This window comes from Micropterus salmoides, unplaced genomic scaffold, assembly GCF_014851395.1.
Source record: "Micropterus salmoides isolate LMB-PRFRI ecotype aquatic unplaced genomic scaffold, ASM1485139v1 Ms_hic_scaffold_13, whole genome shotgun sequence".
Lineage (NCBI taxonomy): Eukaryota > Metazoa > Chordata > Actinopteri > Centrarchiformes > Centrarchidae > Micropterus > Micropterus salmoides.
Genome location: NW_024040374.1, coordinates 25,416,285 through 25,443,535, shown reverse-complemented (window position 1 = coordinate 25,443,535; position 27,251 = coordinate 25,416,285). Strand labels below are relative to the sequence as shown.

The window sequence follows — 27,251 nt, the reverse complement described above, 5'->3', positions numbered from 1 at the left end:
GTGTGTTCTGGGTCAGGGGCGATAGAGAAGAAGATGGTATACTGGGGGAGTATGCAATACGGGCGGGGGGCACTCTGGCCTTAGGGCAAGGGGCAATAGTTGTGCATATGTATGTTCTAATGTGTTTATTTTCTGGGGGACTGAGTTTACACTGGCCTCACTGCAATCCCCGCTGTAGTCATTATCATGGTATATACCCCCACGCTGTGTGGATGGCGGTGATAACGGCCGCTGACGGCCCTGTTCGCCAAAATGTGTCTCACCATCAGCGAGACTGCAGAGGAAATGTTACAACAGGCAATTCATTCATCCCTCCATCTCTTCCCATCAGAGAGAACCGTTTACCTGGACTGAGAGTGGGCTGAGTCGGATATGACAGCGCTAAGCTCACAGACACAGTGCAGACGGCGAGCAGCTGTCAGCATCAAAGAACAGTCAAGTGTGTGTGTGTGTGTGTGTGTGTGTGTGTGTGAATGAGAGAGTGTGTGAGGCGGCCTGGGAAGACCAAGAAGCAGAGAGAAGTAAGAGCAGATAAGAGGATGGAGAGGCAGACAGAAAATGTGATGGAGGAATAGGTTCTATTGATAGGATTTCAAAGATAGTGACCATCTTCCCCAGCAGCCTGCGCTTCATCAGACTGAGTCAGCTCAGCTCAGCAACAACACTCACCTACCAAGGGGAGCACAGACTAACAGGAACACTTTACTTTAGCATTTTCAGCACTGATTACCTGAAAATAAGGGATTACAGACTAAAAATTCCTTGTTTTTGAATAATAGAGATCGTGTTTTCATTAGGAATGATGAGAAATACAATAAACCCACACATATGGATTGCTTAGTGGGCTTGTAGCAAGTAGTACAGCAAATTGGAGCAGTAGCTGTACTGGGTATTGCAACTTCTGGTATTATTATGCTAATGACTTTATGATCTCAGTCAAGGGGCTAATGTTACTGCCATCGGATCAATAACGTAATGCACAGCAGAGTATAGGGCAGGTAGACTTCTCATCAAATGATGACATTAGTCTTGTTGAATTATGACTTTTTTTCTGGACATGTCAGAACGCAGATATGTGGGAGAGATTCTGAATGTAATAATTTATCACTGAGGTGAAAAGGTGCCACGATCACATTTAAAGCAGTGACTTCCCCAAACAAAGACACAAAGAGGAGGGAAGACTAAATCATGATAAAGTGGTGCAGAAAAAATCCTCAGAATGCAGGAAATAAAGTGTTTAATGCTAAAATTTTTCATATAATTTAACATTGAAGATTTCTTAAAAATAGTGTTAAAATCTTGACTCCAGGCTCGATCCCGTGGGTTAAGTGTCTCATCACAACCCTAATAATGAACATTAGCACTCGGAGATTTATTTGACTAAAAGATTTATTTGAAGAATGAACCTTTATGTTCTGCTGGTAGAACAGGTTTCTTAGGGTTGTGAACTCTATTAGAGGAGAAAGAAATGTTCTCCAAACACAGCAATAGTTTGAACTGCTCGCGGTCATCAAAATTAAATCACAAATCTGATAACACTGCAACAGCAAAACAAAAAAACTGATGGACTATTGTATTTTCATGCCAAGTATGAGTCCAAGTCTCATACTTGGCATTTTTCATACTTAGTTTCACTGAATTTTCTCTAACTAAATTATACTTTTATGCATCAACCCAAAATTAGGATCCATGAGCTTCATATGCATGAGTCGAGAACCTTCCAGCATGGAAATGACCCCACAAAAAAACCCACAGCTGAGGCAACATTTCACCATTGAACACTGGAGATGAGGCACGTAGACAATTATGTGACTAAGAAAGAAATTCCCTCTGACTGCACCCCTCAGTTTGTAGGCCTGTGTCTGGTCAGTGTGGAGGTCAGCTAAGTAGGAGGAGCAAGGAGATAAGCCTATCTGCGACTGTGTCCATCACACTACGAGAGACACTAACAGACACAACAGAAAGTGACCAGACCGCAAGTCAAGAAAAACTCCTTTCTCCTCATTCCTTACTATCTCCTTCTATCTGTTTGCTGGACCAGCAGGCCTCCATAGGGACACTTTGATAACACAGACCATTCTCATGATTTACGACCACCTAAAGACACTCGAGAGGAAAGCGGGCATGTACTAAACAAAGCAGGGGTATGGTATGGAAGACAAAAGAACAGAAACTAAAGGGGGAGATGGGGGAGGAGGTAAAAATGTGTATTTCTTAGCCTCTCTGCTAGATGAGGGGGTGTAAGAAGAGAAGGGTTGTAAAAAAAATATAAAAAAAAAAAAAAAAAAAAAAAAGAGGAGGAGGAGGCAGGGGAGTAGGGGGCGTTCCTGCTGGCTCAGGCCTTGATTAACACCAGGCCTCCTGACAGGAAATGACCCGGCCAGCTCATAGCGCCAGGAGAGCTTCCATCTGGTGTCGAGGCCGTGGAGGAATTCTCCACCCAGGAGAACTCAGAACCGAGCAGAAGAACTTCGAACTGAATTGACACATTTCACTTCTAGTGAAGCCAGAGTGCTGCTTGTAAGGGACGCTAACACAAAGAGCATCCTTCTGTTACTGCTGTTGTTTGAGGGCGTAGTCACCAAAAGCAGTGCAGAGCTGCAGCCTTTTACTGTAACATCACAAGATTTTTATTGACAGCCGATAACTTTATTCCATTGAACTGCATGAGGTGAAAGTAGGTTCGAGAGTTCCTCAGATTCAGAGAATGGAGGGAGTTGCACTGGTTGGGGGTAGAGAGAGAGCGAGGGGACAGTTTGGGGAGGAAAGCGGGTAAATTAGGACAGGTCATCTTTCACTGCTGACTGGAATCCTAAATGTAAACAAGTTCTTCCGCACCAACAGATACAGCACAGATATACTGTAAAACGAAGTGGCTCAGGCAAAAAACAGACGCGCACACACAGTCTGTCAAACTCATGCACGTATTTATGAACGAGAAGTTTGTTTCTATGGCCATTAGACCACAGAAGGAGCACACACAGAGACACATACGTACACAAACATCCGCAAAGACCTTCTTTAAATTCTTTGTCTAAGTGCTGCACAGAATGCAAAGCAGAAACTTATGTGTGCAGATCAGGAGGGATGTCTTCCCAGATGAGCTGAGGATTGTCCCTGCAGAAGACGAGAGGCGAGCGGGCAGAACGTGTTGGCCAGACTCCTCCGCTGACCCTCCGTCAAAGGGTCACAGACTGACCCCCGCATGCACCGACGCGTGTGCAGGGGCCAGGGGCCACTGTCTCAGTTAGAGTCCCTCTGGAGCCTGCCTGTATGTGTGTCTGGTTTGTATTTCTGCCTTTGCTCTGTTGAGCGAGTGCGTGTGTATCTATTTGCAAGTCTGTGTGGGATCGTGATAGTGTCCTTTTTCATTCTACAAGCCCCAATTCCCAGCGGAGATATGTGCTTACAAGTCTTTTATGATGTGCATTTCCTGTCATAAATAAGTAGCAGAGGAATTCTCTGCTGAGCGCTAACACACTCCATAAAACAAACAGAGGTGTAAACTAAACTTCTGTGAAAGTTCTGTGAAATCTACCCGACAACCCATGGCTGCTACTCACTGTACTACTCTGATAGTCAACGGCTTGCTTCTGAGTGATAATGCCACAGGTATCATTTTCAATCACTGAATACAGTACATTATACGAACAGTCTAAGGACAAAAATGTCATTAAAACTACAAAAGCCAATGTATCTCTCCCAATGATTTGACAGCCCCTTTGTCTCATACTATTTCACTGAGTCAAAATTAAATTATCCACCGGACTAAAGTTGTAGAGCTAATGTTTGATTGCTTGCCCAAGAAAGGCATTGTTAGTTCTGCTTCAGTTTTCTAGTTTAATTTTGAGTTGACATAGTACTCCCTGGGAGAAAAAGAGATGTGATTACCAAATTTGAACACAGTTCTACACTAGGTGATTTACGGGAGTTAAGATGTGGGTGACAAACCCGTATTGGTTTTTGATGAACTCATTAAATCTAGTTTCTAAAGAACATGATTAGCACACGTTTCCGGCATGGATTGTTTGAGGGTAAACACAATTCTTGTGTTGTGGACCAAAAAAAAGTCTGCAGTCTATGCTTCAGACGGAGGCCGCCACATGTGCAAAAACAACCGATATGTTTGCTGCCGGGGCTCCAGTAGCTTCATCACCAGCTGCAGTACCCAACGTAGTGCAGGCCCCGGCACTTGAAGTAGTTAAGGAGAGCCGTGGCCACTGCTAGGCAGAAGAGGAGGCGTGTGACAGCCAAGCAGAGGGACAAAGTGACAGGGCCGAGGGAGAGAGAGAGCAGGAGGAGAGTGGAGGTGAAGCGGTAAGCATGGAGTAGCTCAACCTATAGGGAGGGAGGAGGTAGGGTAATTTACACTGGGGATGCTGGGGACATGTAGGCTACCCACAAAAAACGTTTATTTGCACAATAAGAAAACCTGCAATGCATTGTAAATATACAAGAAACATCTGTGTTGTCCAAAAAAAGAAACTTAAGCTAAAAAAAAAAAAATTACACACACACACACACACACACACACACACACACACACACACACACACACACACACACACACACACACACACACACACACACACACACAGGTGCTGGTCATATAATTAGAATATCATCAAAAAGTTGATGTATTTCAGTAATTCCTTTCAAAAAGTGAAACTTGTATAATGTATACATTCATTCCACACAGACTGATATATTTCAAGTGTTCATTCCTTTTAATTTTGATGATTATAACTGACAACTAATGAAAACCCCAAAATCAGTATCTCAGAAAATTAGAATATTGTGAAAAGGTTCAATATTGAGGACACCTGGTGCCACACAATCAGCTAATTAACTCAAAACACCTGCAAAGGCCTTTAAATGGTCTCTCAGTCTAGTTCTGTGGGCTACACAATCATGGGGAAGACTGCTGACTTGACAGCTGTCCAAAAGACGACCATTGACACCTTGCACAAGGAGGGCAAGACACAAAAGGTCATTGCTAAAGAGGCTGGCTGTTCACAGAGTTCTGTGTCCAAGCACATTAATAGAGAGGCGAAGGGAAGGAATGGTAGAAAGATGTGGTAGAAAAAACATATACAAGCAATAGGGATAACTTCACCATGGAGAGGATTGTGAAACAAAACCCAAAAATGTGGGGGAGATTCACAAAGAGTGGACTGCAGCTGGAGTCAGTGCTTCAAGAACCACCACGCACAGACGTATGCAAGACATGGGTTTCAGCTGTCGCATTCCTTGTGTCAAGCCACTCTTGAACAAGACACAGCGTCAAAAGCGTCTCGCCTGGGCTAAAGACAAAAAGGACTGGACTGCTGCTGAGTGGTCCAAAGTTATGTTCTATGATGAAAGTAAATTTTGCATTTCCTTTGGAAATCAAGGTCCCAGAGTCTGAAGGAAGAGAGGAGAGGCACAGAATCCACGTTGCTTGAAGTCCAGTGGAAAGTTTCCACAGTCAGTGATGGTTTGAGGTGCCATGTCATCTGCTGGTGTTGGTCCACTGTGTTTTCTGAGGTCCAAGGACAACGCAGCCGTCTACCAGGAAGTTTTAGAGCACTTCATGCTTCCTGCTGCTGACCAACTTTATGGAGATGCAGATTTCATTTTCCAGCAGGACGTGGCACCTGCACACAGTGCCAAAGCTACCAGTACCTGGTTTAAGGACCATGGTATCCCTGTTCTTAACTGGCCAGCAAACTCGCCTGACCTTAACCCTATAGAAAATCTATGGGGTATTGTGAAGAGGAAGATGCGATACGCCAGACCCGACAATGCAGAAGAGCTGAAGGCCACTATCAGAGCAACCTGGGCTCTCATAACACCTGAGCAGTGCTACAGACTGATCGACTCCATGCCACGCCGCATTGCTGCAATAATTCAGGCAAAAGGAGCCCCAACTAAGTACTGAGTGCTGTACATGCTCATACTTTTCATGTTCATACTTTTCAGTTGGCCAACATTTCTAAAAATCCTTTTTTTGTATTGGTCTTAAGTAATCTAATTTTCGAGGATACTGAATTTGGGATTTTCATTAGTTGTCAGTTTTAATCATCACAATTAAATGAAATAAACATTTGAAATATATCAGTCTGTGTGTAATGAATGAATATCATCCAAGTTTCACTTTTTGAATGGAATTACTGAAATAAATCAACTTTTTGATGATATTCTAATTATATGACCAGCACATATACATATACACACACGCTACTTATTACTGTATTAAATTCTCTTTTATTTTTATATTCTGAATGGTCAGCTGCCACCTGAATTTTGTGTTTCCCTTTATAAAAATAAAGACATTTCCACCATAAATTGGTGCAGAAAATGTCTCCAGAATGCAGGAAATTAAGTGTTTAATGCTCAAAATCCCCAGACCCCATATAAAATATTTCAGCAATAACTATTTTTTCAACATAGTATTAAAATATACTCTTATCTTGTTTTCATGGCCCCAATCTTGTGAAATGTCACGTTTTGTGGGCTAAGTGTATCGTCACACCCCTACTATGAGCACTTAAATGTTCCCACCACTTTTCAACACAAAGTGATGCCATAGTGACAATGATGATGATTACTTCAATTAATGTCAGTGATTATAACATTATCATAACGTTATCATAAAGAGTGGCTATCACCTACTGCTGGTGATCACTCACTGTCATACAGCGCTGCATAAGCTATTTGACATTGTGTTTGTAGCTAGCATAGTTTCCTAATGTAGTCTTAACTTTTGGCTAACTGTCCAAACAGCTGAGGTGAGGTTATTTTGTCAGCATTGGCTAATCCCACGCTGCTGTGAAAAAGACATGTAGGCTACTTGTACTTGAGTATGAGTTGTGTACTCCATGGCCCCCTCTGATAACCATGGAGTCAGTAAATGTGTGAATGACTGGCACTGGCACACTTATCCACAGCAAATACCACTCAGCTTGTTTTGGGGGAATTTTATAGTAGGTACACATGTTTTATATGGAAGCACGGTGTATTGGTGGGCCGCCTGGGCCCAGGGCCGATTTTTTGTCACAGTCTGCCCTGCATCCATGTATCTATCCATCGTACTGGGTTAAAACCTCCAAACTAATTCCAGGTCAGTATCTCAGTTGTTAAGGGAAAGTGGAGCACCAAACCCATTTTTCAAAGCTCACTAATTGGTCTTGAAAAGACAAATACTTCCTTGATGACAGAAGGGGTAGGAAACATCCACTTGCATGCAGTTCTAATGTAGCATAAATTCAAGATATGAGATAAGATGTTTTAAGATGTGCTTCCCATAGAAAAAAAGCATATTCTAGCAGTGAAATAGTCTTTAGTCTCCAAGCCAATTATAACATAAAAAAGCTGAAAAGAAAACTTACGCTTTAGTTGAAGTATTTATCACTATTCAGTAAGCACATCTATGATGGAGGGTTACAATTACAGTAGGTGTCTCTTAATTATAAGGTGTGACAAGCTACAAAAGGTTCAGAACGACTGGAGCAGTTGCTGTAGGACGGTTGTTACTGGGTGAATTTTCTGAATCGGCCGTCATATTGACTCCTATACTGTCTGCCCTCATCAGGGACCAGTTTGATACATGCAGCTGCCAGTTCATCTATGCCATCGCCATGTTGCTCTTCCACTTTAAAGTTGTATCCATTTGTTTCCTTGTCTGCCTGTTACTTGCTACCAAAACTGTCACACTGTCCTTTGGGTCTAAATCAGAATAACCCAGAGGAGAAGAAAGTAGTGCGATGGATTCAAGGAAACAAGAGACCCAGTATGGAGACTCAACCGCAGTGCTGACTTGGGAGCAGACTTTGTGGGTTGTGAGTCTGGGGGTCTGATCGCGACTCCGTGTGTGGCCCTTCCTGTTAACCAGGCCTGTCTGGCCCGGCAGTGAGGAGCTGATGAGCCTCTGTTAATTAAAGCCTGAGCTCCATGTCATCAGCTTATCTGATGAAGTGAACTAGAGAGAACAATGCCACCGGCTGCTTTGTTCAACCCTGGGGTCTACGGTTTTCACCTCGTACATGTATGTGTGTGTACGTGTGTGTTTGTGTAAGAGAGACGGAAGTAAAGAAAGACCACCAATTAAAAATAATTGGGACTAATTTCATAAACACAGTGCAGCAGGGGAAATATATTTAATCAGGCGTGATCATTAGACCAACTTATGCTCCACTTCCCCCTGCAACCAGCCTGGTGCGTTAGGGCCTCAGAGACAGAAGGAGGAAGAAACAGAGGGTGGTAAAAAAAAATAAATAAAAAATCAAGAAAGAGGGAGAAATAGAAAAGGACATAAAAAAAGACGCAAAGTTAAAGAAGTAGGCAGACGGCGAGTTGGTGGCCAGAGTTATGTGTGATCCTTTTCATGTTGCTCGACTAGTCCGTGTTGCCGTGCCAACCCAAACAGCGGCGTTGGGGAGGTCCGACTCTCCCACTGCTCCCTCCTTCCTTGCCCCGTGCACACCCCACTGACAGGATGAATAACAAACCCAATGTGAGTCTGAGGCAGAGAGAGAGAGGAACATGACATGAAACCGCCGCAATTTCAGTTAAAATTCACGTCTTGCTCAGAAAGTTAATTTGCAACCTTCTTCCGTCGCTGCTGCCAGTAAATCACTATCATCACCATCTGAGGACTGGGATTTCACATTCTAACTACTGGAGCTGTACACACACACACTGACAAAAGTGCAGACAATCTATGATCCATCATCCACAGCTAGCCAGATGTCATAGGGTGAAGAATTAGGAACATTTGGGTTGGCTTGCTCTCTTTCTCTGCCCACTGTACCCTAATGCTGAGAAAAGCCGAAAAAATTTGATTCTGCACCAGAGAAAAACAAGATTAAGGACAGGAAACAAATCTATAAAGAAGTCTGAGGAACACTCATTTTTGCTCTCTCACCACCATCAATGTTGTTTTTGCCACAACTGAACAAGGGATTAACAGTAACTGCTTGGAGCTATTTACAACCTGCACACATCACACACACCACCCATGTACACCACAGACTGGCAGCAGCCAATCAGACTCCCAGTTTCAGGAGCGCAGCGGGTTCCTTAGCCAATCGCACTTTTTGTTCTCCATTCGCAGCTTTGCACATGACCAATCCAGCTCTTACCACATGTGGTGTTGGCTGTGGAGCGTTAGGTTTAAGACCTCATTTCCCAGACTGCAATAAGCGGAGCCATTTTCTTGGATAAATACAGTTCAAACCTTTAATCAAAGCCATGCCTTACGACAACAATGCAGACATGGTATGCTGCGTAGTAGGTTCATCTCCCATGCACACAGTGATGGGAAAGTTGTATTGTGCACACAAATGCAAACATACAGATGTAGTAAGACTTCTTGAAAACCCCAAACTTGAGTTAACACCTTATATTAGGACATTTTGAGGAGTCTGTTTATGCTGCTCTGTACACTCTCTGGGGTGAAGTGCAAAATCAAGCACAGTGGTGAGAAGTCTGGGATATTCTATATTTTACTTTTTGTCTATGAATCCCATGAAAAGATCAAAACAAGCAATGAATTGGGCATACTAACGAGTATTGTCTATATAGTCTGATATAGACATTCTATATAACTTCATTGTTGTCCAAAAACTACACATTAAACAAACTTGCACAGTTCCTGTTCAGAGGGGCTGATGTGACGGCCCCCTGCACTTTTTAGATGCAGTGCAGTGCTTCTATAAAATGTGTCTCACACTAGTTTCACCTACAGCATGAATAACACTGAAACAACACGACAGTGGCGGAGATCCTGCTAGATATTCAGCGCTTCCTTAGAACTTCATTACACTCTTACACCTCCACCTGTCTGATGAAGATAACTCCATTTCAACACCACCCCACCCCCCCAGCAACACGGCCGCCACATGTGAAGTCGATTAGATGAACGGTTCTCGACATAATCGCAATACAAACAGACACACAGATTCCTGCCTTTACTAGAGAGATGAGTAAGCAGCACTTTATTACCACGAACCTGGGCACTGCAGTTTATTTTGAGTCAATTCCATGTACACTGTTCTGCTGCCCTAAATCCTCAGTAGCGCGCCAAATCTGCCGCTGAAAATAGTCCAATACACCATTTACTTATGTTTGAGTATTTTTTTCTAAAAACTACAGTGCACTGCTGTTTTAAAAATAAATGTATGCATTCATCACCTATTTTTAAAGATTTACATCTTTAGTAGGAACCAATGGGCTTGGAGCTCAGTGTCAGAGACAAGGTAGGCTTGGCTGACAGGAAACATGGAATAGACAACAAAACCACAGTGTTCAGTTGCCTGAGGAACACCATTTCCTGAAGATGCTTTTTAATTAAGTTCTCAGAAGGAGGTAGTTAGTGGGGTCGGGGTGTGTTGCATTAGCCTGTCCTGCGAACTGTCCTAAACTTATTTCTTCTCTATGTATGTTGTTCTTGTGTTTCTGCACCCTGTTTGAGCGTGCACTGTAGCCAAGGGGAACAAAATAGAAGAATTTATAAAAACATTGTTCTCATGGCGACCAGGTTTCATTTACCGTCTGGTTTCCATTTGAGTCCTTTAATTGGGGAGAATGTCACAATCTGTGTTTTGCTCTGCATGCGGAGAGAGAGACGACCTCCCGCCTCTTGTTACCCCAGCCAAGCACTTCATCGACTGCCGTATAAACTCTCATACAGACACTCGTGCATGTGCATGCAAACGCACAAATCTAAAAGCAGACTGCTGAATTCCTCTGAATGGGCAAGACGTGCGCATGTGTGCACACACACACACACACACACACACACACACACACACACATAGCTTTTTCTGTCTAAAACACACCTGGCACACTATGACAGGGTAATTTCCAATGAAGTGTTTATAACAGAGAGTCAGGTTTTTAACATGAGCCACATCTCTGAGCTGGTGCCTGCCAAGAGGCCCCTCAATTCCAAGCTGCACTTAGCCAAGTGGAACAGGAAGAGAGAGAGACAGAGTGTGAGAAGGAAAAGAGTGAAAAAGAGCAAGAGGGATCAACAATCTTTATTGGTGCTTTTCATAAATTTACCAACCCTATATATACTATATGAGCTTATGTGCGATATGAGATGAAAACCCCAACAGCAGTGACAGGGTGTGTGCTAAGGTACAGAGTGGGCTAAAACTAAAAGTAGCTCTAATTATGAACTATGTGGCAGGGGAGGAGACCGTGTGTGTACAGGCTCAAGGTTAAAGACGCTATTACTCTGGGAGGTACTGGCTGTGGTGTGGAGGTAGACGGTTAATTCATCTTAAGGGCTGGCCTTGATCTGCCCTACCACACAGTTACCAGCTCTGCTAAACCAGCAAATACTCTAGAGCTGCACAGAGGAACCAAAGAAACCAGTACAAACACAGACACTGGTGCCTAATAGCAAGTTTGTACAACAAATAAAAAGTGTTCCTATCTCTGGATGCTGTACAGGTAAATGTACTGCCATTGCAAAGGAGATGTAGATGTAAAAGTGAAGGGACCTTTCTCTCTCACACTATTTCTCTCTCACACTTATCCACATACACAACATTCGGACATTCCCACACTCGATTATTTGTGTAGCTGCTTGTCAAACTAGCCAGAAAGTGTGTGCGTAGGTGTGTGTGTATGTATGAAATGAGAGTGACGCAAGGATAGAACGAGAGGGATGTGGTGTGAAGAAAAAAAAAACTCCCATTAACAGCACTGGAGGCAGACTGAGGAAATAAACAATCAGCTGTTCCCACTCTCCTACTCCACTTTCTCTCATCGTAGTAGTGTGAATGTGGCCTTAGACCATCAGCAAATTTGGCAACCTGGAAGTAATCGTGAAATTGTGATCACGTTAACGCTTTCTCACCGGTGAGTTTTTGGAGCAAGGGGCTGAGTTTGGTCTCTTGGGTGATGACCAGGGTAAGCACTCCTATAAGCTCCCTCTCCAGCTTCTCCAGCTCCTCCTCCTCGGTATCATGGTCTGCGGACTGTGCCTCATCAGCCAGGGAGTACAGGTAAACCAGCAGGAGAATCAGCTCATCGGGCCCGCATTCATCCTCCTTGGACCTTGACCCCAAGGCCGCGCTGTCCTCGCCTCCACGGGGCTTCATCAAGGGCAGCAGCTGCCTCAGCACAGATGGGAAGTCAGAGTCTCCTAGAGCCTGTGACACCCGCACACAACACACAGACATACATGGCAAACAGGCAGTTAGTCAGAAGATTTGACCCTTCTAGAGACATGTAAAGGTGGCATATGATACATTTTTACAGCACCTAGCACAAAAAGACCAAGGGCCATATAGGGATTTTAATTAAGAGGAAACTCCACTGATTTCACACATCAAAGTCTGCTTACAGGTCTAGGGGAGTACTGCTAAATATTGTTGTATAAAGCCCTTTGTGGCTCAAGAGGGAACTGCGCAAAGTCTGATGTCAAAGTGATGTTACTTGAGATATTGTCAGCTGGGGGCGTTCTGGGAGTGTGGAGTTAGAAAGAAGTAGGCTTACCAAACCTCTCAACCTCGGTTCATACCTGTGTACCAACGTGTAAGACAGTGCTCTACACCATCATCACCATAAGACCAAATTATATAATATAAACTTTAATTTTCAAATCTTTTTAGAGTGACTGTCTCTGATGCTACATGTCCTTCTGTTATGTCTGGCTATGTTTGTTATTTTTTTTTTGTTTCTGCACTACTCAGGAGATCTTGACCTCAATGGCATTAGCTGATTAAATAAGGGCTCAGCAAGGAGCACTGAGGCTGTTCTGGAGGCTTGTGGTGGCTCAACAGTATGTATGTATGAATGTATGTATGTAAAGACTGGAAACGGGGAGACCGTTAATACACACGTTTTATCTTGTTTGTCTAGTCCATATAAAAACTTAAGTGTAAAAATATACATGTTGATTAATTGATTAATTAGCTGTGCCCCCCTGTTGAGTACACTGCACTGTGATGCAAAGAGTACTTACATCATTTGATACTGCCTTTTCATTAGTCTGCATTCTTATTAGTTGGTGCCGTTATGTCTGCTGTAAAAATATTGTAAGAGTTTAAATGAAGAGCACAGAGTGAGTGAGGTCATCGTTCCATTCGCTAATTTTACAGCTCTGTGAGTAGTTGAGGTAACGCTTAGTTTTGTTTCATTCTCTTGTTGGATTTGCATGGGCACTGAACTGTTTTCCCTCTTTCCTCCCTCTTTCTCTATTACACACACACACGCTCTCACAAACTCACACTCGCACACACACACACACACACACACACACAGCCCATTTGGGGCAATGTTAAGGTGCAGTGACCTGTTTTTGTGAGCCTGTCTGAGCAGGTCTGAATAGTCCCTCACAACAGTTGCTGTAGCTCACCGGGCCGTTTACAGAACACTAGCCAGTCTCACAACAAGGCTGAGCTCATAGACACATAAAACAAGGGTGTGGAGCTAATCTGTCCGATGAACAGCATGAAAATTTTATGAAAAATAGAGCTGAAACTGGGAAATGCTTCACAGAGGGGAAAAATAAAGCAGGGAAGAAAAGAAGATACTGAGATATTACAAGAGGAATTACGCTTCAGATGGTAGTATAAAGAGAATGATTGTTGACAGAGGACAGTATATGTTTGTGTCGGATAGAGCTACAAATGCCCCGGTGGATATATTTCATTTTAACGAGGGATTCCTCTGTGCAGAGCTTTGTGTTCCTCTCACCAAGACAAACAGGCTCTGAGAACGAGGGGCTTTGGACCTTGTGGTGGGCCCACGGGGGGGATCTTGTGTCTGACCCAGAAGAACTCTGCCCTGAGCCAAAGATGCAATATAATCAGATGCAAGACAGAGAGCCAAAGCCACAGAACTGACTAACTGTCCCTCATGAAGTAGTGGCTGAGGAGACTTTGTCCCTCGTGGAGACTGTTCACAATGCAAGGTCTACATCAGTGACTCTGTTGATGTTAGGGATTTCCTTTATGATAAATATGAACTTAAACTTAACATCACAGTTACAGTCATTGCTGCATGAACAGACACAGCTGAAGGTGACATCTGCATCAGTCACATCCAAGGTATCTTGGAACACGCTCTCCTGTTAAGTCTGTTCACTCCAAATACTCCTCCCTGCCTCAGACCCCAGCCAACCACTCGCCCCTCTGGACCATTCAAAAACAATCTCAGCACACATTTTTCTTCTTAAACATTGTGAAATCAAATACCTCTCAGAGTTGCACTCATTCTAACTGCCAAACAATGTTTGGGATCTTTCCCTTGCCTGGTGGCCGGCAGTGAGGAGAAAAAGGCAGAGGACATTAACGGTTTCTTGTTGAATTGCAAACTGCTAAGCACTTTCTCTTTCATCTCTCACTTTAGAAGTATTGATCGCCTACACATCTGTCAGTACATGTCCAGGAGGACATTGATATGATCCTCAGGGCTCTCAAAGAAGCGTGCCACAGTCATCAAATTATATTTTCATTTTAACCAGATCTGGCCTTATACCCTGCTGGCATCTTACTTTGGTATCAGAAGCTCTCAGTATGGGTCAGCGGAGTGAGGAGGAGCTGAAAGAGGAGCTCTGGAGGGACTCTGGGCCTTCACATCATTTGTCAAGAAGTACTTCTCTAAAACCTGAACGAGTGTTGCCTCCTGGGGCTCTGAGCACACAGTAACAGTATATGTTCTCAGTTGTAGGCATCCAATTATTTTTGTGTATTGTTCTTTAACATGCGGTCTTAACTACTGTTTGACAGGTTGGTCAGTGTAGCTGCCAGATAGTAAAAAGATTGTTGATTTGATCAAAGTTATCCTTATGCAGTTTTATCTTGCTGCTACTGTGGATATAAGTATTGATTGATTAAAAGCAGAAACATGCCTGTAATAATTTATAATTATCATGATATTTGAGTGTTTAGAAGAGGCTTGTTAGATATATATCCCTTTTTTTTTCTATAAAAAGGGCTGTCTCATGAGCCCTCAGATTTATCTATGGACCCTTTGGGGTGGGGGGACCACTGGCCACATAGCCAACAGCTGTAAGCTAATAAGGCTGTTCACATTTTTTTTGTCAATAGAAGAGTCAATTTTATTTTTATATAGCTTCACTTAATCACTTTGGTCTTCTTTAATCCTGGCAGAGTGTCTCATGAAACTGCAGAAAAATTAGGAAAACTGAATCCGAAGTTTGAAAATTTAATTTGTAGACAAAAGAAAAGTTTGGAATTCATTCCACAAATGTATTTCTTGAATGAACTTGCAACACAAGTTACAATACGTGAAATCAACATTTTATAGGCTATTATGCTTAACCATGTGTTAACTGTGTAGTCTGTGTGTATGTTTTTACGGGCAAGAGAAAGCATGCGCTGTAACTGGGTCCCTTCAGAAGATCTATAAATGCTGCTGTCAGCTGCATGCCATGGCGCCAGAGCAGGAAATGGAGGTCTTTGGTACAGAACTTAGATTGAACTGAGTGAAGCTGAGTGGGAAGACTGACTAAAGCTCTTTCCAGCACTGAAGCTAAACTCAACAAGGCCCGACTCACAGCGCTGGCACACAGGCTCACTGGAAAGGTAGTGTACTGTACACCTCTGGGAACAGAATGAAGTAGAATACAGTATGCTTTCCAAGGGTAACACAATCAGAGTACTGCACTCAGATATTAAGTGTTTTATTTCACTTGATTCATTTGACCGTTGAAGTAGCTTACTTTGCAATTTAAGCATTTACAAAAGACAGGGCCAACAGAATTGAGTGGCTAGACTTTGTGCCATCTAGACCAGCTAAAACATTTAAATATTTTTTACAGGTTTAAAGAGTTAAAGCATCAATAATGAAATGCTTAAAAAAAGAGCCTGTTCAAAAAATTCTTTCTGCTAATACCAGTTTTATTTTAGCTAACTTTTCAAGGATATCTTTCTACCAGAATGTCTGGTATCTATCTTTCCAAAATCTATGTGACATCTTCCTCAGGAAACCCAATAAAAAAACTCTCAGTGACAGACTCTAAAAGAATGCTGCTAAATTCATGTGGCATTTAAGGTCCACTGTGCAGATGCAGGGGCAGTGATCATGGCCTGATCTACAGAATTACTGCAGTAATAGCAGGAAGCTAACGTTATTATTACACACCATTACAGCGCTGGTCCTGCTGCCATGGTCTAATGTGACTATTACAAACAATTATAAAGTAACGATGGCATTGCTCTGTCAAAACAATACTAATTTTAGCGCTTGCAATTACTCAAATAAAGCCATTACTTTAAATTACTTGAGAATTTCTCATCATGACACATTTCCCAAAGAAAAACTGACTTTGAATAAAAATATAGAACAGCTCTTTGTTCTCTGAATAGGCTCAGCAGATTGGCTGATGCTAAATTTGCAGCTGGATTATTGGTATATGACTGAAGCATTTACGCTTACGCCAATCATGAGCCAATCACGTGCACCAATCATGAGATCTCTCTTGCATTATGCACTGGTTTGAATAGCTATCCCAGTGATTGACAGATTACGGTTTGGCAGTTCCAACCATCTTGGGGTCCATAAAGGCTCAATCTCACCCAATCACTGAGAAGGGCCAAACTCCGCCCCTACCCAGAGCAGCCTTAACAGGAAACCAGCTCCAGATGCAAACCCTGGAGGAAGGTGAGCGTTTCAGATGCAGCACAGCGCGCTAAACAGAACCAGGCCTTGCTTGCCTTGCTCCCTGCCTGCACAATGAACCTTTTTTCTGGGCCCGAGGGCAGGGGGAGGGGCAGGCATTGGAGGTGGGGGTCCTTGAGGGAGCATGAACAAAGTTGGCTATAGGTCAGTTGTTCTAGTCAACCAAAAACACCCTGGACAGGAGTCACCTTACATGGTTGTCAGACAGTTGATCATTACCATAGCAACTAGAAAAAAAAAAAAAACTGATTTGCATTCTTTTGGAAAAGCACACATGTGCCTCATTTGCAAATGTGTAATCACATCCAATTTGCATTCACAAATAACAACACGCACAGCTGGAAGGGATACAAGCAAACCTTCTAAAAACAAAATACATAAATCTTGACTAAACTCTGACTCAAAATTATGTACAGCAAGCTTACTATTGATATGTAGTAGAACAGCTGGGAAACAAACAAGTATGTCTTCACTCTCAGAGACACTGGCAGGATTTTCAACATGTAAACAGCCTCAAAACTCAGAGCAAACTCACAAATGCTCCGACAAGACATTTTGTGGATGAGTGTGCCTGATCTGAGCCTGCCAGCGCGCACACACACATAAAGCATCTCAGCAGGGACATATGCTCATTGTAACCTGTGGTGGTGACAATGATGAATCCGAGAACGAGTTCACCGGAAAATTTCTGTTTATCAAAAGACGGAAATTTGCCTTAAGTTGAGCGGGAATGGAAACATGAAGTTTATCTCTGGCTCTCTTTTTACAACCATGATTCTGTCTTGTGTGAAAGGTGTGCACAGCCGATCAGGTCTTTAACAAGGAGAACGGAAACGTGAATCTAAACACAAAGAAGAGCAAGTCCGCACAAAGGATCTTATACTAAACAGGGGAAGATTTGCAATTCATCAAAACACTCAACTTTGTGCAACGTTATTTTGAATTTCATATTGTTAATATCATTTTTGCTGTGACAGCTGTGACTTTTTTGACGCTCAAATATGAGGTGAGAGATTTCAAATACAACAACTGCCAAATGTCAGTGGTTACCTGCCCTCTTTCAAATCATGTGGTGTGTTCTAAGCTTTAATTCTTCAGATTTTTTCTGCAATAATCTTTAAATGCATTTATATTCTGTTATTACCTCATTTTATATTATTTTTATTATTATTAGTGGCAGAGATAGCCATTTCTGATGATGAGCCTCTGTGTTACTGCTACTGCAATCCAAACATTATCTACTGTGCCTGCTTCACATTAAAAAGCATTCACATGGCGAAACACAGAGTGGCTTATTATGAAGCAGTCACAGAAATTACAATGTATTTGTCAGTGAGGTAAGTGCTGACTGAAATTGTTCATCAAACTTGCAGCTCCAAAACAGTTAATTTCAGCATTTTTTTGACACTGAAGTAGGTAAACTGACCAGGATTGTCTTTACAACAAATCATTAAATTATGGAATGTACTCTACAGCCTGACCAATACCCTGTGGCTTGTCCATCAGTCTGTTAACTCTTGCATGTCTCAGCTTAGGCAAGTTAAGAGAAAATACAAAGAGAACATAATAAATTGCAAAAGATCAGACCATTTGACTGATTGATTAGACAGATTGCAGTAAAGTAACAGATGGAGTGATAGATGGCACCGTGGATAGAAAAAGCTCTTAAAAGGTATAAGGTGACCCCTGGTCTGGCTCCATCAGCTTGATGCCTGATGCATGTTTGTGGGAACACGAGACGTAAATCTTTTGCTTTAAATGAGGCCTGAATTACCACACAGAGTGTGAGGTGGGTCTTTTTTGTTGCCTGGTCGCAGACCAGCACGCTGGACTGTTAAAGACACAGCTGAAGGTCAGCTCGCAGGAGGAGGGATGATGCCTCCCTGTCAATACAGGCAAAAGCTCTCAAAAAGGTTTTACATCAGTCCTTCTCCCTTCCACCTTTCATCCCATTTAAGCCACTTTCTCCAAATGCATCTCTCTGTCTTTTATACACATTTTTTTCTCTTCTGCTCTGTGTGTCAAAGGTTGGCTTGGCTCAGAGCTTGAGGGCTATAATTTAGAGGAGACGTGGGACCCAATCACAGACACAAACACACAGTCCCCGCATGCCGCCAGTCAGCCACATGCTGGTCACTGCGGCTGGACTGTGTCTGCCCGGCACACGACACCCTGCCTGCTTATCACACTCAGGGAAAGATCTGCAGTTCCTTTGGCACCAGAAGGAAAAAGGAGTGAGATAGCAATCACACACAGCTTTCAATGTAAAACAAAAAAGTGTATTGAGGCGGTACACTCTAAGTGTTTGGAAACATAAGGGAATTAATGAGGCTTTATTTTTGCCACATAGGCTGCAACAGATTATGGCATAATTCACCAGATGAGAGCTGCTCGGCAGCCACAAACCCCAGGGCCATGTTAAACCTCCTGCACTTTTCTCACACTGCGAGAAACTGAACCATACGCATTCATGAGTAGACACACACACACACACACACACACACACCCCGATACTGCCAAGGACAGTACATTACATCCACTACTAATTGACTCAGGAGGCTCCAGCAGGGAGAAAAACATCCTGAGGTAAACAGACGGTTTCTAGACGAGGCAGAATGAAACTACAATTTATCCGATGGGATTCAAAGCAAAACAACTGGCTTTGACATTTTGCAGTTGCTCAGTTTCATTTTCCACTGCAGCCAATAAGAAACATGATGCGGACGAGAAGGGATCGCTTTTTTTCTCTTGTATTTTTTTTTTATTTCATTTTTTTATTTTATGAAGAAACATGTAATGTGAAATATGAAAGCAGCCCATCTGATTCCAGTTTCAGTCTCACAAAGAGAGGAGGGCACAGAGGTGGTGGTGGTGGTGATGGTGGGGGGTGAATAAGTTTAACCAGCACAAAAAGGAGGCTATTTCAAAATAAGTGTTTGGGTGGGAAAAGGCTGATTGCAAATTTGTAAATGTGTAGTGGCAACTTATTGTGATCATTTTCTGTTGCGGTTGAGTTTTGTGAAGGTAAACACATTTTTAAGTTTATATGAGCATGTTTGCATAAGAGGGAGATGAAGTATGAGTGATGCTGTTGTTCAATTCAGTTCCGAGGCTTGTGGAGACTTTCAAACATTAGGGGGCACTGTTGCACCACACCTAGCCCAGGGACGCTTGATCACAGCCTGCACGGATTGCACCGCGTCTGCTTGTCTCTTTCCCTCCAAAACTCCATCCCTCTATCTTGAAGAAGTCTTCAATAGACAAGAAATGGGCTGGAGCTGAAGTGTTACTAAACTATTATTATTGTATGTTAGGTGGATCACGGCTGTATTCTGCATCGTTGACCTCAGCTCTACCCATGCCGTCATTCCTAACCTGGCAGGGTATCACCATAGGCTGCTGTAGTGGATGCAGAGCTCTGTCATGGGTTTCTGCGGTGAAGTTTGAATAAAACATGGAATTCATCATGAATAGCCCGAGAGCTGTGTCACTGACTAGCGTGCTGTGATGTGAGTCATTACTCTGAGCTACAGCTGGTTCGCTCTCTGTCTCTCAAAGGAGGAGGGCTATGTGTGCATCGGTGAGTGCGCTACATATGGGGGGAGAGGCAGGGCATCTTTTCTGAGCCCCGCATTAACACCGAGGTCAAAGAAGTAACTGTATTTATGGGTAAATGAAAAAGAGCTAATGTGCACATCTGTTTTAAAGAAAAAGGGGTGCCTTAGCGGGGGTTGCTGTGTATTTAGATGTGGACGTGAGAGTATTTGTGTGTGTGTTTTTGTGTAAATACGGTCTACATCATAATCTGGACTGTCCCGCCAACCTGTGCGTATCTCTATCATAGACACTGACAAACACGCCTACATACGGCTGTTCTTCCCTAAACATTTATAGAGCACTCATTACAGACACAGGAAATGGAAAACAACTAATCTCCCTCCATTTCCCTTCAAATGCATACACACACCTGGGTGGATGTGATTATGAATTATGCTCAAAATAAGAAAGTACCGGAACAGTGTAACTAACATTTCATAAACAAACACACACCCAAAAAAAAAAAAAAAAAAAAAAAAGGACAAACAAGAAGAAAAAAGTTAAAATATGGGGAGAGGGAAAATGGGAATGAAGTTTGGGATGATGGGAACTAAACATAGTAAGACCTCCACTGAGAGATCTTATCGGTGCAGGGGTGGTAGTGTGAGTGTGCTAAATTACTTATGTTTTGAGTCAGACTTCTATTTACTAGTCAATATGATCAACACGATTATTTAGTCTGGCTCACACGAGAGGTATGTCAACAGACATGCAAAAAGGATTACAAAAGGACATGTAGTACACACACACACACACACACACACACACACACACACACACACACACACACACACACACACACACACACATATAAATGCCTGTGCACAATAAACTCAGGACATTATTGGGTAGACAGCGTAATAAACAGTTACAGGCATATTCTCTCATGTGTTTTTAACTGGAAACTCCTTTTCACACACAAAAAAATAGAAATAGCAGTCAAAGCAAGCTGTAGTTGCAGCAGGGGGAGGAAACTTTCAAAATAAAAGTGTAGAGGAGATAATAACAATTCACTTTCTTCTGTAATTTCAAATTGTTTGGCTTATCACAGATGAGCCCTGAGCCTTATCGAAAGTTTTCCTCACAAATGCTCAGAGAGAAAGCCTTTGCTGTAAGATTAAAAATACTATTTTAACACAGTGACTTGCTCCCTCAGTGTATCAGAGCGGTGGGCCGTGAAGAAAATGCTCCCACTGTGAGTAACCCAAGACCTGAGACGGGGTGGCATTCTGCACACACAGCAGTCCTCTGTCACATATACATACCATCGTGCCACCGCTAACGCACCTTGTATGAAACCACGATTGCCCCCACCAAAACACGAATAACACAGTCGGACTGGCACGCCCGCACGCACGCCCGCACCAGAAGGTATATGTGTTATGCTTGTGTTTACTGTGTAAGTGTCATGCGGAGGGACGGACACAACACGCAGGCTAGAATCAAAGAGAGCACAGACATACAGCAATCCTTCTGCAGACTCCATGTCTGCATGCTGACACCCACTGCCACGCATGAATTCCATCTGTTATAACACTGGGATCTCTTTATGGCAATTAATTTGATCCGCATTTCATGAAAGGAGCAACAACCAATACATGTAAACAAATACGGGGCAGAAGGAGAGTTAGGAGTTGGGGTCAGAGTATAGACCGAGCGATTGGTGCATTTTTCTTTATGGTGTGTGTGTGTGTGTGTGTGTGTGTGTGTGTGTGTGTGTGTGTGTGTGTGTGTGTGTGTGTGTGTGTGTGTGTGTGTGTGTGAAAACAAAACACGGTCCTGGTCTGCTGACACTGTTTTGACACATAGGCTGAAATAGAACAATACAAATAACATCACCCGGGGTTTCTACTGCACAAACATTCCCAGAGCCTTAAGCCCACAGCTCAGCTAAAAACACTACCAGGAGGGGCAACGAGACAAGCCCCAGCCATGAATACAGCCAAACACCTCTTTTTTTAAAATTACTTTGACTAGGACTAAATATTCTCTTATCATTCTCTCCATTTTTCCCAGATTTTAACCCATTCCCCAGTGCATCAGTCTTTCTTCTTCTCATTCCCTTGCTTGTGAAAAGCGTAACACTGCTCTGGCCAAATCACACAGACTCTCTAACTTTTCTGACGTGATAAAAACTTCCCCAAGAGTATCATAACTTTGAGAAATCATAACTTATATATTTGACAAAGTCAAAACTGCTAGAACTCACAAGTATGATAACACAAATCAAATCAAATAACGGCTCTACTGAGGTTTTGCGAGAAAGTCTAGTGTGGCTGGGGGCTGAGATAGTGTTGGAGAAGGAGTGGAGGCATGGATGGATTGCTACACCAAACTCAGGCTAGAGCAAACTCCATTTCTCTACCCTATTATGTCCCGCTTCAATACTTACCTTATCTCCCCTGGGTTTAATGGATGACCTTCACTTCCCAGAAGTCTTGGGACACAAACTGTGTTCTCCCTCACACATAAAGCATCCTCCCTCAACAACTGAAGGCAGCAGCTTGAGGATGTTTCTCGCACTTTCTGACGGTTAGCTGCCTTATGTGAGGTGGTAAAATTGTATTTGGGTGTTACATTTTCAGTCAGCAGTGGTGTTTCTAAATGTTGGCAGCTGTTTCCAGTGTGATTATCTCCCTGTCACCTTTGGGATCCATAACCCAGGTGGGTCTTGTAATATAAAGAACACAGCATCATTGACACTGTCTTCCGAGTTAAGGATGACAATGTGCCACAGAGGGTAAACCGATGTTTGACTGGCCTCTCTGATAAATAATGGTTGATGTCTGGTAGTAAATCCTCAGACGCGACCCCCCCCCCCCACAGCCTTCGTACACCGTGAAAATGTCTCCCTTCCTCATCCTCTCCCATCATGCCTGTCCTTCCTGAACAGATGGTAAACACATCACTAATGACTTGTCTGTCTGTCTTCTGTGATGCAGCGCAGAGCCTAGCTGCTAAACAAGGTCTAAACACATCAAACTGGCAAAGCGGCACCGCCTCTCCAAACACCACGTAGAGCATGAGAATTGTCCCTGCGTGCTTGATGGTGTCAGTGCTCAAGTATCCAAAGTATACCACTTAGCTAAGATTACCCATTCATTTTCCCATTTCATTGACCACTGGGTGTTTAAGACTCAAGGTAATTTCCCTAGAACTACTGTATACACTAGTTTGGAGTAGTCTCACACTGAAAGTGGTGGAAATCAATACATTTACTCAAGTACAGTTTTTTTTTACGTACTTTGACGTGTCCAATTTCTGGACACTTTAGGCTTCTTCCCCACTAAATAGCAGAGGGAAATAATGCACTTTTAGTCAACTACATTTAGCAGCCATAGTGACCAGTTACTTTACAAGTAGTTACTTTAAAATGAAATTTCGGTATCTGCCGATGTGACAGGCTGATAAATGACACTTCAATTATTTGCACACAATGCAAGTAATGTCTGCGCCGTGGAGGTTTTCAAAGTGTCTGGAACTATTGTACTACAGACACGTTTGACCACTACAAATTTAATTACCCATCTTAGAAGCCGTCATCCTGATCATTCTGATGAATTTGTAAAGAGGGAGAGAGAAATTTAAAAAGAAGTTAAAATTTTAACAAAAATGTGTGAAATGTTTTTTGTTTCAAATCATACTGTAGTTAAATGAAAAGTAATGATTAAAGCATATGACATGATGAGCAAAAAGTCTACACTACAATAGGTGTTTGGCTGCCTTTACAGACATTACTGTAAAATACAGCAAACAACTTTCAATATAATTTAACATCACCATGCACTACAGCCTCCAAAATGACCACAGAGCTGAGTCAGCACCTCTTCGACACGGTCTCAACAAATGATGAGCTTTATAAATGTAAAATGTACTAGGGCTTCTGTATTGGACAACATTAGATTTAGTTGGGTGTGTCTAACTGTTAACACAGTGTGGTTTAAGGAATTTGTGTTTATTATCATAAGTCATGTATAAAATTGCTTTATTTTGTAACATATGAGATATTTGAACAAATGCGTTTAAGGGTTTGTCCAAGGTGTTGTCTATTAAAAGAAACAAAGTATGAGCAGAGTCAGCCAACTGCAGACTGCAAACTTGCAAAAATAAAAATTTATTCTGCAGTTTAACCTCTGTATTGTTGTGTTTTAGACAGGATGTGGAGTAGTGGTTAGTGCAGTGTGAATGAGGACATCTGAACTTGTGATCCTCACAGCCAGATGTGCAGTATGTGTTTAATGTGTCATTTGAGTCAGTCCTTTTCTCTACAATGAACTCCTAATAACCACAATAAGCAGCTGAAAATTTGTTGAAAGCTTATGACGATTTCAACACAAACATGACCACCAAAAGTGAACACACATTCATCAAATTATACCCGGTACAATTTATTATGCCTCTCACACACACAATACAAAGCACGTAAAAGGCCATAAACCTCGTCGCTGTCAATAGTGCCTGTTGTGCCTGGAGTTATGAGAGGAGAAGAGCAGATATCTCTGCTGTGATGTTTAGATCACAACACAGACACATCAAAACTGCAGACATGAAAGAAAGAACACACAGCATTAAGAAACTCAGAACAGAAGAAACAAAAAAAAGTGAGGTGGAGAAGATGGAGAGTTAAGGAGCAAGAGGTTGGGTGGAGGGAGTGAGGGGGGCAGATGGCGGGTCCAGCCCCTCTACCCCTCGTAATTAGCAGTTCAGCGTCGGTGCTCGTTTTGGGTTACTTTCATTCCTTTTCTCATTTCCATGAAAACAGCAGCGGGACAAACAGGCCCACATGTGTCTCCAAGTACACCAAGCTTAGAACAATAGAAGGAGAAAAGTAGGGCATGTGAGTTCACTCCAGATGAAAGTTAGGGCGGGAAAACACAGGAATTAGTGAGGTTTTCCCTCATATGTTTTCAAATCAAGTTTTCCAATTGGACAAAATGCAGCGTGGAAGGCTGGAACAGCTTAGTTTTGGCTTCAACTGGTATACAGCATGACAGGCAGTGGAAACTTTTCAACAAAACTCTGTAGGCCTATCGAAAATGCGCTGTTGTACAATAGTCCACGTGTTCTAGTTATGTCAGCACATTCAATGTATTTATATCATGTGAAGCTCATTAGAAAAATACATCTTTCTGTGTGCTGTATCAAGCAAACATGTGGCCAATCGGTCTCTATTGATCATAATTGCACTAAACATATTCAGTATTTTGGCAACTGTTCTGAGGCATTTTTGACAAATCCATTTACAAATATTTTGTCAATGCGTACACATCCATACTGGCCGCTCTGGCCGCGCCGTCTCTTAAAGGAGGTCTCAGCATGTGGCTACAGTTCTTTGCACTGCTGTACCAGATACACTCTTCTGCCCCAAATAAAGACTTCACAGATATAATGAGACACATTATGAATCAACACGAAACAAATCATATTAGTAATGAAAGATAAATGGGTCAGGGGAGGAGATAGACACTTTCTTGCAAGCAAACCAAAACAGAAAATACTAATAATATGGAGCAAAAAGATGACAGAAGGATACTTAACTACATACAGACTCCTGCAGAAAGCCATCTCCCTATTCTCTGCACCCTGATGTCAATCAAGTTACGAGGGGACTGGAGTAGTGCGCCCACTAAAAATCCCTCCACAGATGAGTTTCATTTCTAGCTCATACAACATGATTCCAAGAACAACAAAAGGCAACCTTGCCAAACATAAAAAAAGTTTTTTTTCCCCCATCCACACAGCCCCTAACAAATGCAAATACCAGCTCAAGTTGAAAGCTGAGCTCAAAACCAGATATAGCTAATGTTGTCACAACCTATAAACATGAAACACTTAAAGTTAGAGCGGACTGGGGTCTGTACGCTCTGGCTCAAATCATACACTGAGATGCCGCTGGACTTGGCTTAGATTGCTCCTCCATGAACTTTTCAAACATTTAATCAAATAAAGCTTTCCTTTAGAAGGTCTCAGTAACACCACACAGGTCATAGGATATATTTGAGATATTATTGCTAACATGACAAATCCATTAGACACAGCAGTTTCCAAACACTATCAGAGGTGGTACACTCACTTAACTGGTAATAAAGACAACACTGACCCTGTCACAGATACACATATGAAACAAATAGTGTGCTCAACCTGATCATAGACTCACACCACTTGGACCGAGCCTGTTGAGCTATGTGGTTACATGTGGAGCACTGCCCCAGGGAACTATGGGTAATTAATGGCAGAGCAAGGGTGGCAAGAGTCTGTCTCTGATTGACCCGGTTTGACCCTTACTGCTTAGTTACCATAGTGATCGGTCAGTCTTGTTCCCTCTGGGTGACTCCCTGGGGCGACAAGGTGGTCTGGAGGGTGGGCATGAGTGAACAGAGGGGTGGGGGGTAGAGAAGAGAAGGAGGTGCGGACTGGGGTTTCAGATGGGTACAATTACACACTATAGCAAAGAGGAGTCCTTGTCCCACCTTTTCTGCACGACCTGAGGGGGTCACTCCTACTTACCCTACCTTACCCCATTCATTTCTGTTTACTAGAATCCAAATCTTTGCCTGTCCTTGGCAGTAGGAGGCACTACTTATCTACCGTCTCCCCAAATGTGTAGGCCAGCAGGAAACTAGCCAAGCAAGCTCTGAGAGATTACTGTCCACTGGCTCACAAGGCAGCGCATTCATCATCATACAACCAAGCATACAGAGACTGGAATGACATGTGTCCATCTGCAGCGTTAAAAACATGCTAATTTTGCGAGGGCTAGTGGTAAAGTTTCTCATTTGTTACTGATCACGAAGATACTCTTCACCCTTAACTGATCAATCACAATGCAATCTTTAATCTGTCTCTAAGGGCACAATCTGTATCTAAAGAAGACACTCAAAGGTCCTGGAATGTTTCTTTGTCTCCATTTCAGATCAGACATACAAACACAAAGGCACATGTCCTGTGGGCCGTGACCTTCCACGGCCTGTGCTCAGCAGGTAGTGACAAATGACCTGATAGTTAATCTG

General features: G+C 42.7%; 1 protein-coding gene across 1 annotated transcript in view; it reads right to left on the bottom strand.

Moving 5' to 3' along the window:
- The window catches only part of scfd2 (sec1 family domain containing 2), a 92,360-nt gene that overhangs the window by 41,931 nt on the left and 23,178 nt on the right, over positions 1 to 27,251 (bottom strand). The window contains exon 5 of the mRNA XM_038716508.1: positions 11,852 to 12,146. Coding sequence (XP_038572436.1) covers positions 11,852 to 12,146 — 295 coding nt within the window. The remainder of the gene's footprint in view (positions 1 to 11,851; positions 12,147 to 27,251) is intronic.